The 14,923-nt window shown below is 55.8% G+C and overlaps 1 protein-coding gene and 1 long non-coding RNA gene across 2 annotated transcripts in view; one reads left to right on the top strand and one right to left on the bottom strand.

The window, feature by feature from the left end:
* Positions 1-1,765: 1,765 nt before the first annotated feature.
* NSMCE1 (NSE1 homolog, SMC5-SMC6 complex component) overlaps positions 1,766-14,923 on the bottom strand; it is a 32,435-nt gene continuing 19,277 nt past the window's right edge. The window contains exons 3-8 of the mRNA XM_072836258.1: positions 8,290-8,411; positions 7,317-7,394; positions 5,935-6,081; positions 3,302-3,418; positions 2,435-2,555; positions 1,766-1,987 (exon numbers count right to left, since the gene is read on the bottom strand). Coding sequence (XP_072692359.1) covers positions 1,908-1,987; positions 2,435-2,555; positions 3,302-3,418; positions 5,935-6,081; positions 7,317-7,394; positions 8,290-8,411 — 665 coding nt within the window. The 3' untranslated portion in view covers positions 1,766-1,907. The remainder of the gene's footprint in view (positions 1,988-2,434; positions 2,556-3,301; positions 3,419-5,934; positions 6,082-7,316; positions 7,395-8,289; positions 8,412-14,923) is intronic.
* LOC140638621 (uncharacterized) lies at positions 2,201-6,039 on the top strand. Its single transcript, XR_012035650.1, has 2 exons — positions 2,201-3,624; positions 3,827-6,039. It is a non-coding gene; the product is annotated as an uncharacterized lncRNA (long non-coding RNA).

Here is a 14,923-nt window from a genome sequence, read left to right on the forward strand (position 1 = left end):
TCCAGAAGTTCACGTTGGGATCCATGCAGGGGAGATGCAAGCCTTGGGTGGGGAGGGGCCAGGGGCCAGTGCTCAGAGCTTGTGGAGTCATAGGACTCAACCGGACCTGCATGGTACGACCCTGCCCCTCCTTGACAGCCAAACCACCAGGCCAGGCAGGCAGGAAGCAGGCTGTGGGGAACCCCCCCGCCCCCTGGCCCTCCCAAACCCCCAGTTCCAAGGTACCATCTTTTCTCAACTGGTTTTCCTGCCTTCCCATCATCCCTGCAGGCTGCCAAGAAAGCCCTTCTCTGGTTGCCTGCCTGACACTACTGACCTCCCCATGCAGTCGGGGGGCGCCCATGGGGTTCTATCAGTGGGCTGCTGTTTGCCTCCTGAGGGCAGCCCGGGGATCCCACGCTGGCTCCCAGAAGCTCCAGTTGGCAGCAGTCTCACCGTCCGGAAGCTGGGCAATGAGGAGACCCACCTGAGGCTGGGAAGGTGAGCCTCCCATCAGCAGGTGTCATTTGTCCACCGTGTCCTGTATGCTAGTCGCCCCTGTGCACTGCGCTTGTGGAACAGACCAGGGCAGAGCATCCCTGCCTGCATAGGTGGAGGCCACACTGTCCATTTGGTGCCAAGTTCATTCTCCACCTGCCTGATAAGAGCATGTCCAGTTATCTTTGGGAGATAACTCTGTGGCTCAGAGGCAAGCCCTGATTTGCTAGTGCCAACTGGGCCATCCTGTCCCCACCTCCGGAAGTATCCAGAGTGGAGCTATGACCATGAGGTGTCTGCTGGGGCACTAGTGTGCGAGGCCTGGAAGTATGGCTAGCAGGAAGAAAGTGGCTGGATTTTTCTGGGAGACCGTCTAGTAGGCCCCACGCACAAGGCCGGCTCATGAAAATACAGCAGAGGCAGCAAAGTGGATGCTTGGTGACATCACGGGACCCACCGGGTCAAGCTTCTCCGGAAGGATGCCTTCTGGCCAAGTCCTTCCCTGTTTTAGCCAGTCTGGGTTAGGTTTTCGGTCATGACTGAAAGGGGGGATAATCAGGGTGGAAGAGACGGAGACAGGAACCAGAAGGCAAGTGTGATGAGCAGGGAAGTGTGGGCAAATGGGGACCGAGGGCTGGAAGCGGGACAAGATCCAAAGAGCAGCCAGACACAGACAATGGCGGGAAACAAGAAGGGAAAGTTCCTGAGCAGAGGGCACAGTGTGTGCAGGGGCTCCAAGGCCAGGAACAGAGGGCCCTTCCGAACTGAGGGAAATGCCACGTGGGAACAGCGGGCACAGCCGGCCTCCTGGATCCCGGGTCTACACCTGAGCCCCTGGGCAGCAGGAGCCACACCACGCTGACGTGTCAGGGGCAGGTCGCGTTGGTGGGAGAACCTGGAGCGGGGGGGCCGGCTGCCCCAGGAGCAGACCTAGCGGAGGGGGCAGGGGCACAGGATTCGGTGGCTGGTTTGACGCAGGACAGACAGGGAGGAAGCTGCAGCTAGGACAGCAGATGGCAAGGCAGCCCGTCGCCATGCAGGGGTGGAGGGCCCCAGGAGGAGAGCGCCCTCCAGCCCAGCCCGCCAGCCTCCTGCCCGCTCAGGCAAGCTGCCTCTTGGGCCACAGGAGGCTCCAGACTGCAGGGACCTGGGGACGGCTGGGCTGGCCTGCGCTGATGGGACAAGTGACCCAAGCCAGGGGGTTCTCAGTTACCAGGGAGCCCAGGAGAGGACGGGCCACCACGTGAAGCCTCCCAGGGCGGTGCACGACCACAGACCAAGGAAGCAGTGACTCATTAGTAACTTTTATTCTGAACCTGCTGACGAGTGAACACAGAGCAGACGGGATGCTAGTCCCGCTAGTCACGCTGATGCTAGTCCTCCCAACAGGGCTCACCTGCCATCCCCCAAAGGCAGCAAGCCTGGGCCAGCTAGTGCTGCCTGGACCGCAAGGACTTTCTGTTGGCCTTGGAGGTACTAGCCTCCCGCTCCTTCTCGGGGTCGAAGACTTCTGTACATGGAAAAGGCCAGAAGGTACCATGAGTGGCAGTGCTGGGCGCGCACACAGCAGCAGCCGCGTCCACTGCCACGTCGCCTGCCGTGGGCTCTGTGCTCGTCCCTCCCTGCTGATCTACCCCCACACCGCAGCCAGGAAGGGAGGGTCACCTCACATCCTGAGATGGCTGTTGAGGCAGGCGGGGGGGGGGGGGGGGGGGGGAGGGCTTGTTTAGACCAGAGCCGCACGTGCCATGGGAGTTCTACTGGGTTCTAAGCCATTGCAAGTGTGCAAGCAGGAAGGCCTCCACTTACTGGGTTCGGGTCCTGCTCACACAGACCTGCAGGCACGGAGCCCTCATCTGAGCGCTCCCTGTCCCCAGGTGTCCCCTCAGTCCTGCCACCCAGCACCCCCCCCCCCAGAGGCCAGGGGTCAGCCCCCGAGCACCGCAGGGACACGAACCTGGTATCTCGTGAGGCCAGTAGTCATTACAGTGGGGGCAGCGTGGCTCTGAATTGGACTGGAAATACTTGGCCACGCAAGGTAAATGCATCCTGATCCCACAGGTCTCGCAGCTTTGACCCTGAAACCAGAAAGGCGACGGCTGTGGAACCTTAGATGCACCTCCATGGTCACAAACCAGCAAATGGCCAGGAGAATGCCCAACAGGCTCCACAGTTTTGTCTTCCAGGCCCCCAATGAATAATGATAATCCCAAAGCCCTCAGCTCAAGGGCTTTTAGGAATTTTTATTACAGAATTCTGAGAAATGAATGTAGGTGGAGGACACTGAAAGCTCTGCCAGCCAGCGCACAGTGGCGCAGACCTCGCAGGGGCCGTGTGCACAGCTACAGCCTTCAGGAAGGCCGCCAGGCAACGTGGGTCAGAGGCTTTAAGAAAACGTGTGAGCCCCTCCAGTAATTCCACTTCTAGGAATCTGGCCCAGGGAACCAACCCCAGGTGCCCAGAAGCACGTGTGCAAAGAGGCTCATCGAGGCACAGCTGAAGACCGTGGAAAGGTAAGAATCAGAAGGAAGAACCCTAGACGTCCCGTGCTGGCCCGGCGGCAGCAAAGCCTCGCCAAGTAGGCAGCACAGAACCAAACACCAGAGGTCAACACGCCCAGATGTTCACGCCACTGCCAAGGTGACGCAGGCTACACACAGACCTCTGAGAGCCCCTGGACTAGAACCAAGGCCCCGCGGGGAGAAAGGACAGGCCTTTGCTTGGTCATCCTCAGACACTTCCCAGGGGATGCCCTATGTCTGCCCGTGCCAGAGGCAGAGGCTCAGGATGAGTTCTAGAAGGTGACCCGCCGCCGGCACGGTACCTGGATGAGGAGGCTGTGGCAGATGTTGCAGATCTTCACGGCATCGGGGTACGTCTCCCGGATGTACTGCTCCATCTCCAGGATGGCCCGGCTGTGCAGGGTGAACTCCCCTTCCTTCTGCAGGGCAGAACGGGAAGTGGCGACGTCTGAGCCCCTGGCAAGCCAGGGCCTTCCCACCCAGCAGGCCCACGGTCCACGGAGCTGCAGAGGGGGCAGCCCTCACGCCGCTGGTTTTCACCAGTCCCCACCCGCAGGTGTCCACGCTGGCCCCTGGGCAGAGCCACAAGCCACGAAAACCTGGGCCAAGACTGAAAGAGAATGAGGTGAGGCTCCGCACACCCCTGCCTCGGCACCTCCCTTGTGCCACACAGGCGTGAACCACGAGTGTGCCAGCAGCCCCCGAGCAAGGACAGCCCTCGCTCCCCTACAGGGAGGATGCGGAGCCGGGAGAGGGAGGCGGCCTCCCACGGGGTGAGCTGGGCACATCCCCTGCCCTCATGCGCACCCCTCCCTCTCCTTCCCCAGCCAGCACTCCAGCCTTCAGCTCCGGGGTCATTGCCTCAGTTGGGGAAAAGCTGTCCTGCGAGCGTGTTTCCTTTCCACCTGTACCTCGACTTCGGCAAGCTGCCTGCCCAATCTCTGGCTCCTCCCCAGGCCGCGGGCCCCGGGACAGCGCCAGGCCCGGTTCTGCTCTTGTGTCCCCAAGCCTAGTGCGGGGCTCAGCACTGGGCAATCCCGTGATAAACCTCCCAGGGCAGGTGGACTCGGCCCTGCACTGAGACCACAGGGTGAATGCCCAGGCCCCCGTGAACAAGTTCTACTCGTGCTACACACCTACTGTGTGCCCAGAACTGGCCAGTGCTCATAGTTCATGACCCTGCTCAGTCCTATGGGGCCCTGTTGCAGATGAGGTGCCCTGGTCCCCCAAAGAAAAGCCAGACTCCCAAGATCTCCCAGGCCTCACAGCTATCCTTTGAGCTCAGGCCCCGCAGCAGGATGGCCCCTGCTGTGTGGAGTGTGGCTGTCAGCAGAGGCCCCCACGCTGAGGACCCGCACCCTCACTGCAGCCAGCCCACCTAGGGGCCTCCCCCGGTCCCAGATGCCCACCTGCCAGCCCCCACCACCGGGACACCTTCACATCTGTGCCCTGGATGTGCACCCACAGCAGGGTGCTCAGGGCTGCTGAGTGGCAGGGTGGGGAGCTCTGGGGGGTGGACCAATGGGCGATCATGGAGAATATTTATCTTCTCATCCTCCCATGAGGAGCAAATACTTCTTGTATGTGTTTGAGTTCATTTTAATTAAGTTCTATCCCTCCGGGTCATCCCCTCCCTACCCAGCCATCCCCCAGCAGCACTGGCGGAGTGTCTGCAGGGGCGGCAAGGTGCAGGGAGAGGTTGTTAAAACACTTGGTCTGGGGCAGAGCTCAGTCGGTTGTAACCTGAGCTACCCAAGAATGCTCCCTTGTGCCAAACCTGCCCTGGAGGGGAAGAGAGCCTGTGACACGGCCACTGTTAGGAGCTGTGGTCACCCTGGCCCAGGCCTGGATGGGGGACACCACCCATGCCACGGAGCCACAGGTGCCCAGCTAAACACCAGAGCTGAGGGGCTGACGTCAGGGCACAGCGGAGAACCCAAGACTGTGGTAGGTCCCACCACCCCTGCCCTCAGCCCTGCAACTGTCTTCCTCTGGCCAGGGAAGCACCGGAGGCCCTGAGGCCTGCTGGTCACACTGCAGGGATGGCCCGCCCCTCGGGAGCAAGTACTCAGTGCCACCGCTCGGTGACCAGAGGCAGGCTGTCCCGGGGAGGGTAGTGAAGAAGTGCCTCACCGTGAGCTGCAGCCTCCAGCCACGGGAAAGACCGCCGAACGAGGAAGTAGAGGGTGACCTGAGCCCACCGCGTGCAGACACAGGCACTCAGGGGCACGGCTGAGGTCAGAGGCCAGCTCAGGGCTTGTCTGCCTTGGGCTTCCTGGTGGTACCTTTCGTGGGAAAAGCCCAGAAACATCTGCTCTGCTCCAGTCAGCAGAAGCAGCCACGGGGGGTCTAGAAACGTGAACATGAGTGCTGTCTGGTCCCTTTTAGAGATCCACAGCTCCTCCCCAGCATCTGCCCCCAAGTCCTCTCTGCACCTGGGGGCCATGTCGAAGCAAAAGGCCCATGGACCCCGGGCCCTGACTGATGTAACATTGACAATAACCACCACAAGGATGGCAATTCCTTTGGGAGCCCAGCACTGGGCACTGGACGTCTGCCGTCCCTTCCCCCCGCCTCCCACCAGGAGGTGACACTGTTCCTCCCCTCCTACAGAAGAGGAGCTCTAGGTTCCCTGACCAGGAACTGGGCCGGGTCCGATGCCAGAGCCATGCTCTCACCCACAGCGCCCCACATCTGTGGACCAGAGTGCCAAACCGGGTGCAGTCCCTGCTCTGCACTTCTGGCCAGGGTGCCCTGGCCACATGACACGAGCGAGTGGGAGGCTCCAAGTCCTTCTCATAGGGTCCCGATGGGCATTAAAGCAGACAAGAGGCCTGATAGGGCCTAGCTCAACAGATAACAACTGGATACAATATGGTTTTAGAGAAAAACTGTTCTCTGTTCTAAATGTGCCGGGCTGGGGAAACCACACTACCTCGATCAGCCATTTGTTCTGTACAAACTTCTGCAGCACCTGCTCTGCTTCCTTCTTCCTCATCTTCTTGCCTTTAAGTTGATCGACCAAGTTCAAAATATTTGTGGAAGATGCAAAGCCAGTTTCTGAGTCAATAATCAGTTCCAACTGGAAGAAACAGCAGGTACCATGTTCATCTATCAAACCGCCAAAAAACAACATTTGAGCAAGAACACCAATCCTGGCGGGGGCAGGAGGCTGTGAAACTGCTCGCAATGAGCGGCAGCACTGGGCCCTGGGACGCTCCTTCAGGAAGACAGCTTTGTAACGAGCACCAAAAGCCATAACCACGGTCAGTCCTTTAGACTCAGTGTTCACCCTGAGATATTGTGCCAAATGAATGACCTTAACACCCCTAAATCAAGAATCCTCTCTTGCCCCCACCTCCCTGAAGGTAGAGAAGCTGGGGAATGAATGAATAACAAGGCAGCACCCTCCTACTCAGGTGGTAGGACTCACACGGACAGGACCTCACAGGTGAAGGGCAGGCTGGAGGCAGGAAGGGCAAGACAGCAAAGCCAGGGTGAACCAGGAGGCAGGCTTGCTCGGAAGCTGCAGAGACAGTGTGGAGCCCAGGCCAGGAGGGCCCAGCGGGCTGGTCCCGACACTGCTCACAGGGCTGCTGGGAAGATAGACTTCCTGCCCGCACAGGGCCAGCTAGCATCCCAGTGCCTGGTTCTCAACCTTGGCTGTCACTTGTCACCAGAGGCTTGGAAAGGAATGATTCTAGGAGGAGTCATCAGAGACCTGGATTGGCCAGGTGTGGATGAGGCCCCAATGTCTCAACTATTTTTACCCTCCGGTTATTAGAATATGCATCCAGGGCTGAGAACCACTGTCACGGCCAGGTGCTCACCAGGTGAGTGACAAGGCTGAACAGTTCTGATGCTGGGGAGGCAGGGCAGTGCCTCTCAAGTGTGAATGGGGAAACATGCCATTGGGGCACCTCATTAAAATGCAGACCTGGATTCAACAGTCTGGGGTGTGGGGCGGAGGGGAGGGGGGGAACTGGGATTTGGCCTTTCTAGCAACTTCCCTGGTGCTGCTGCTGCTGCTTCTGGGGGTCTGGACCCTGCTGGGAGCAGCAGGAGGAGCACTTGTTCACCTGCATTGCACAACCAGAGGCATGGTGCACAACCAATCCGGGTTTAAACCTAGAGAAGTTCTTCCTTCCTGGGCAGCCCTGGCGCCCTCCTGCCATCGTGGTGAGCTGCTCAGTGACCCACCCCCTGCAGATGGCAGCAGTGGTGACTCTCCAAGATCTTGGTTTCCATTTATAATGATGGAAGACAGCAAATCTCCCCTAAGAAGCCCAGCCCATAAACAGGAACTACTGTACTTACAGCCTTTCTAAACAGATCCAGCTCATTCTCTGCAAAATCTGAGGCCATTTTGGAAACAGAAGTTGTTGCAAGATTCACCTAAAAAAGAGGTCAGCATGGCAGTCAGGCTGGGCCCCTCGCTGGTCAGCTAGTAGAGCACCTCTCACCAGCCACTGAGCACTAGTGTGCAGGTGCTGCTGGCCACAGGGCTGGATTTGTGAACAGTCACATGTTACAGACTTAAGTCTCTAACTCAGTCAGCACGTCTGAATCTCAGATTTTCAGAACGTGTAGTATCTTCCAAACCCAGATACATCTGGGGAACTTACCTGCATGCTTCATGGAGCCTCACATGCAAAAGTAACTGACAAGGCCAGCAGTAAACAAATCAGATTCACCCATTTAATCCAGCGTTCCCATAACTACTTGACTCCACAACCCTTTTCCCGGGGAAGGGTGTGGGAGTCCTGGCCAGCGCCTGTCTCTGGGTGGGGCTGGCTGGGGGAGCCTGGTCTCCTCAGATGGGCCTACAGTGGTGCTCTAGCCCGGGCCGGGGGCCTGTCTGCTCCGCCTGCCTGTTTCGCCCCTTGTTCCCTGGCCAGGAGGGACACTGGAACAACAGGAGGCCTGACTGGCTCTCAATCCCTAGTGCCCCACATTTTTTTCCTTCTCACAGCTTCTATGCCTTATGAAAAATGAGAAACCACTCTCCTCCTTTTAATCCTAATATTCCACACTTTTGAGGTGACTGCTTGCGTTGAACTGTCAACAGACCAAACAAAGCCTAGTGCACGCTGCCCTGTCTCGGGCAGAGGCTCGGTGTGGGGCAGTGACGTGCACACGGAGGTGACAGCCCCCAGCCCTGATCATGGCACAGGACGCCGACAGTGGCTCTGGTGGCCCGGGCTGCGTCTGCGTCCCCCTGCAGGGCAGCTGCGGCAGGGGCGCCTCTGCTCCGCACAGACGCCGCAAGAGGGCGCCAGCAGGCACTCACCAGCGCGTACACGGGTCTCCCGTCGTCTTCGGTGGCTCCTTTCTTGATCTCAATATACAAGGATTCCAGGACGCTGTTAATGTTGTTGATAAAGTCTTCCAGCTCCTCCACGGCGGCAGTGCCTGGAGAGAAATGAGCCGGGGCGGGGGTGGAGGGCACCAAGGAAGTGTGGTGCTCGGAGTCTCTCCATCCACCTGAGCCCATGACACCAAGGCCAGAAGCAGGTGGAGGCCCAGCCCCTTGGTGAATGCCAATCATGTGGCTTCCTTCCTCGAGTCATCAGACCCCCGGAGAATGGTTTCTGAGCCCACCCAGCTCTTCCTGTCCTTGCTGTCCCCTGCCACCTCCTATGCCCCTCTGCAGGCTTCCCCCTCACAGCCTCACCTGTGCCCGATCCATCTCTATTCCTTCTTCCCTTTCTCCACCATCCAGACACATACTGAACACCCCCATGCCAGCCTTCGTGCTGGGCCGGGGGCAAGGGGTGGTGGGCGGGTCAGGGGGCGGCAGTGAAGGCTAAACGACCTGGGTAAGAGATCAGCGAGCACTGAGCACCCCCGCCCCCCCAGGGAGGCCCTGCACTGAGCACTTTCCAGGCATTAGTCCATCCTGCCAGCAGGCCTCTGAGGCAGGCACGAGCGTCCTCTGGTGTGGGGATGAGGCCCGGATGCACAGGGAGCTGACTTGCCTGCTATGAACCCCTGGGGCACAGTGAGCAGCAGGGAGCCTGGCAGCACAGCCATGACCTGAGCTCCAACCTGTATGCTAGCCCGCCTCCAGGCTGCCTGGAGCTGCACAAGGAAGGCCCCACCACTGTCCTGGGGCTGCCAATCCATACAGCAGAGGTATGCGATCAGCATCCCCATGCTGCAGGGGCTGCAGTGAATGGACCACCACCGGCTGGGGACAGAAAGCCATCAGGGAGCCAGTGAGGCTGCGGCAGGAGGCCCTGCAGCCCAGAGGGAGGGGGCAATGGGGAGCCTTTCCGAGTTGGAAACAGAGAAAGCAGCTTTGTGTCTTAGATTTACCCCCTCTGTGTACTGTGATACTTTTTTAAATAAAAAGTGTTTATTACTGTTTTTACTTACTAAAGTACTTTCAACAAATTTGAGAAGCAGCAGGCATACAGACAATATGATACCCTTAATGTTAAAGGCAATGATAAAACCAACAAAACAATACTTCAGGAGAAAGGCCTGGAAGAACGACCCAGCAAGCTGATGGCTCAGGCCACTGCCAAGAGGGAAACACAGACGAGGGGACGACACTTCAAAGCTCCTGTATACCTACAGACTGAAGGTTAAAAACAATAACCGGTTACACTGGTGGCACCAACGGTCACAGCCATGTGGACCACACAAGGAGACCGTCCTGACACAAGCAAGGGAGGACACGAGGTGGCCCGGAACAGCTGATGACCATGACAACAGTACTAATGTGCAAATCACAGCAGGGATCCAATCTTCCTTTTTAAGTAAACTTGTTTAAGTTTAAAAAAAAAAAAAAACACTTTAAATAAAACATCAGTAGTAGTGAGTAGGCGGTGCGTGGACATGGCGCGAAGAGCGAGAGCGCCGACAGCTGCGGAGAGCCCGGGGCAGAGGCCGGGCGGGACTCCAGCCCCCGCACCTGCACCTTCGCTCGGGCTCTTCCTTTCCGAAATGCCTTCTTCCTCCTCCTCACCCCCGTTTCTACCTACTACTCATCACGGAAGCCAGCTTGAATAGCACTTTTTTTCCATGAAATGTTCTCCGCAGCTCCCAGCACGCGGTGCCTTTGCTGTTCCTCTTCCACACAGACGTGCGCACGCAGCATGTGGGCCGGGGCTCGTGCAGCATGGCCAGGAGGCTTCTCCTGCCGCCAAGCCCCAACCCTGGGAAGCTGGGGGCACTGCTCACTGACTTGGGGGCGGGGGGAGACAGGGCTCTTCGTGGGCAGGAGCTGCTCCGTCCACCCAGTTACATGACACAATGGCAAGTCCCACCTCCCTCTGAAAGTGATAATACACACTTTCCATTGAAAAGGCCACTCCTGGGTGTCGCTCAGAAAAAGGTACCCTGTGGGCAGATCACAAACACTCTAATACATCGGACTTTCCAGATACCTCATCTGCATGGAGGTGAGCTAATAGCCACTCGGCACTTTCCCCTCTCCCACTCCCTCTGGCGTTTTGTCCAGTCTCATTTTTCAGAAATAATGAATATTTTCACTTTACCAAAAAAAAAAAAAAAAATCAAAAACAAAAACAAAAACAAAAAACCCACTTCCTACTGCAGTCCTCATTTGCAGAAACCAGCCACCTGCTCCCCTGCTCACGTTCTCTGGCCTCACCCTCTCCGACCACACTGCTTCCTATGTCAAGGGCAAGTCCTCGTCCCTGCCAACTGCTGACACCCTGCGTGTTTCTCACACCCTGTGCCATACTACCTCCTTCTTAATCACTACCTAAGAATAAACTTCTCTTGCGTTCAGTAACACCCCCCACCTGACTTGAGTTTTGGGGGGCAACAGCATGGTGCTGTGTAGCCAGCCCAGTCCCACCCGCCTCTCTGGGGGACCCCAGGTGAGTCTCTCCCTTCCTCTCATCTCTGAAGGCCACCCACTGCCTCACCTTCAACTTCATGTGTCTGAAACCCATCTCTCTGACCCTCTCTCTAAAGCCACTCTTCACTCCGACCCCCCTAGCCTCCCACTCCCCTGGCATCCTGGACATGTCTCCCCTCCCATGCAAGCCTCTTGGACCAGACCAGCTGAGGGGAGGTTCCCGTGGCCTGGCCTCCTACGGCTTGTCAAGCACTGCCTTTCCCAATCACTCGGTCGGATTACCAAATCTGGCCACCCCACTACCGGAGTCATCTGGTAATGTTTGCTGAGATCCAAACAGGATCTCAGTTTTGTTTTTGTTTTTTGGGTTTTTTTTTTTTTTTATTGTCTTTCCCCTATGTGTGTGATCTGGGGAGAATAATTCCAGGAACCCATATCCAGAGAACCAGAAGGCAGGAAGCTGAAGGGACCAGATCTCAGGTCAGCCAGGAGTGGTCCAAGACCCATCAGACAGATACCCTCAATCTAGGAAGGGACAAAGGGAGGGCTGGAGGTGGTTCCAGCTCAGCCACCAGAAGGTGGGAAGGTGGGAAGATGGCTTTGGCCATAAGGTCGTCCTGTGCCCTGGTGTCCTCGGGGTCCTGCCCACTCCCCAGGCTGGCCCTTAGCTGCCAACCAGTCCTGTGTATCCCTGTCCCAACACCCTTCCCACGTGGTTCTTTTAAAGTCAGCCAGAACTGGGGCCACCTGCTTGCTACCAAGATCCCTGATAGGCCCATCAAGTGTCACGGGTACACCAGACCAGCGCGCTTCCCGACCTCCCATCCTCTGATGCACTATTTTCACTGCTGTGCCCCCTCTCCCTGCCCTGTTCCTGAAGCCCTCATGGAGCAGCTATAGTCTGCAGATCTGTACAAACAGCCCAGGCTAAAGGAGTGTCCCTGGATCCTATTGGCCCCAACATCCTGTGAATTTATGGTCATGTCAAAGTGCATGAGATAAAGGACAGACCCACACACTTCTGAGGCAATTATGTCCAGTCTTAGTCCCACCATTTTGATGACTTAAGAGAATTAATTAATAACTTCACTCTTCCCTTCAGAATCCCAAACCCACTGAGAAAAAAAGGCCTCAGCTACGTATCAAAGTAACCAGTTTTTTTGCAGTTGAGCTGGATCAGAGGCTGGGTCTTTCAATACCATGGACCTGCAGTCAGCACCATGGGTGACCAGTTCTAAGAAGTGACGAGCATGGTCCTGGTCCCACCACCACTGTCTCTTCTGAGAGCAGGGTACCACCCAAACCAGGGCATGGGGTACCATGTCCAAACCAAGCCAAGGCCTATGGATTTTAGGTGCCTCCTGGATCCTTTCTACTTGGGAGCAGGGTGTCCCTCGGCCTTCCTTGTGGGTTGTGGCAAAGTTGCTCTGGTTGAGCTAGAAACAGGGAGCCTACAAATGTGTGGCTATCATTCATTCGCCTGAGTGTGTGCTGGGCACTGCTCACTAGCTTGCTTCACTTCATCACTACAGGAGCTCTAGAACGCACGTCATGAATATCATCTTTATACACAAGAAGCTTGGGGAGGTCCGAGAACTTACCCAGTGTTCCCATAGTTTAGCAGGGGTGCCCAGGCCTGCGTGACACCACATCCCAAGCTCTGGCACACAAAGCCACAGAGCCTCCACAGAGCAGAGCAAGTGTTCCCTGTGAACACACCCTGCCATGTGCGGGGCTGAAACACCAAGGTCCTGGGGAGGACAGGATAGCTCTTTCTTTAGTGGGAAATGCCTTCCAACGGGACAATTAAAAAGGGGGGACTCGGGGCAGTGCATAGGCTGGGGTGGCACCAAACAAAAGGGAACACCATTCCTCTGATGAGCGGGGCTGCTTCAATTTGAGAGATTGCTTTTTCTGGCCACTTCTATATATATATATATGATTTCCCTTTCTTGTAAAATTAGATTTTAGCTTAACCAACAAACCTCTTCTCACTCATCAGGGTTCCTGCTTCCCATCAGGCTACTAGAACCTAGGGCTCACTGCACACTCGGGCGGCAGGCACTCAGGAAGTCTGCTGCCCTAACTTCTGAGCAACAGTTTTGTTCCAAACTAGGTACTATAGATAGAAAATGCTATTTTTGGGCAGAGGAAATAACAGCAAAAAATAAGACCCCAAGGGACCAAACCACTTGTGGGCCAAGTCGCCCTCTCCTCTGCTGGGGCCGGCCGGGTGGTCCATCTGAGCGCAGCGCTAAGGACAAGGCAGGGCCAGCGCTAGACCACACACGGGTGCTGGAGCACACTGGGCCGAGAACATGCCCCCTGGGCTGGGAAAGGCTGGCAGGCGGAGACACAGAGAGGCATTTAAGGGGTCACATCTCAGCTTGTGACCTTCACATCAACCGCCTGGGAAAAGGCCTCTCTGGACACTCAGCTATATGGGAGAAAGATGGGAACTGACAACAATGCCATTTCCAAAGTCTGGCTAGTGAATGCCGCAAGAGCAGGGAGGGGAGGAGCAGTCTTTCATGTGGCAAATATATTCTATAAGTAATTCTCTGTGTCTGTGCATCAATTGTTCACCATGTACCCTGCTCCTACTCCCTTGTGGTCTCAGCAGGGCCTCGTCAACAACCACTGAGCCGAGCTAGGATACAGCATGGTCCAGGGGTTTCCACAGAGGACCCAAAGGGTCAGAGAGCTTAAAGGCTTACCCAAGATCCCAGGGCCAGTGAATGACAAACAGAAAAAAAAAAAAAAAAAAAGACAAACAGCAGACTGGAAATCCGATGTCTGGCCTTTAGTGTTTGGTACAGTGACAAAAGGACTCGAGCATTCATTAAAACAAAGTTTTGCTTAGATGTGCAACAATATCTGAGAATTACTTCACAATAATATGGGTCAGGTATGTGGGAGATGTGTAGGTCAAATAAGATTAGTGAGGAGCTGCCATTTTTTACTGGGCAATGGGCTTCACTGCATTATTCTATTTTTCTGTCTGACTTTCCCCAGTTAAGGGTAAAAAAAAAAAAAAAAGTGTCAATCCTCAAGAACGATGTAATCTGATGCCTTCACCCTCAGGTCTCTAAATCTGAAAAGAGAAATGACAGTGCTCCTAGACAAGGTAGGCGAGCTCAGAGTTCTGACCGTACAAGGGAAACAGGCTTTTTAATAACGGACTGTTCTTATATCTGTTGCTTAGAGAGCTGTTTCTAAGTACACAGAAACCTTTTTTCCCCCTTTTTTTTTTTTAATAGAACTTTAGTTAGAAAGCCTGCTCTTTGGACCTTCCTTCAAATGGCAGCAGAGAAAACTTATTTTACACTACTTGGCACAGTTCCCTGCACCTTGGCCACAGGGTACCAAGGACCCTAAGACCTAGAACACCATTGCTGGGGTGGTGATGGGTCGTGTGCCTACTGTCTCTGTATGTCCGGGAACCCACCCATCAGCCAGGCCCCTCGCCAGAGCTCTGTTGGTCAGTGCTCCCGTGGGCAACAGAGCAGCGCTGCCTCCTTGTCAAGAAGGTGCTGGGGCATCCTGAATTACAATGTGAGTCATCACAGAAGATGAAGCCACTTTCAGCAGAACTTGACTGTTGATACTATTAATGTGCATTTCACTTCATCTCAGCCTTTGAAAACAGGTGGGCCACCTACCATTGAGATGAGAAGCAGCCCCCACCCTGCCTCCCCCACCCCTGGAAAGTTCAGGGAGCAGATGAAGGGGCTCTGCAGAGAACTGGCCACCCACATGCTAAAAACCCAGTAGCTCTTTTATCCCTGGTGTGTGAGCTTCCTCTTCCCCTGGTTTCATCTGAACAAAGCCTGTTGCTCCTGACAGAATCAGATGCCCATAGAGGCCAGGCAAGGTGAGTGGAGCAGGGGGACAAGAGCAGATGCAGGGGGTGAAATGGAGAACACCCGCCCCATCGAGAGCAGCAGGACTACTCTGCTTCAACCACATACTCAATCTTTGGATTTTAATGAGAAATCTGGTTGGTTTTTGTTTTTAATATGGTAATTAATTTTTAAAACATTGTAGGGCAAACAAACTGTGCCCATCAGCTAGAAACCATTGACAGGCC

The sequence above is a fragment of the Canis lupus genome, chromosome 8, assembly GCF_048164855.1.
Source record: "Canis lupus baileyi chromosome 8, mCanLup2.hap1, whole genome shotgun sequence".
Lineage (NCBI taxonomy): Eukaryota > Metazoa > Chordata > Mammalia > Carnivora > Canidae > Canis > Canis lupus.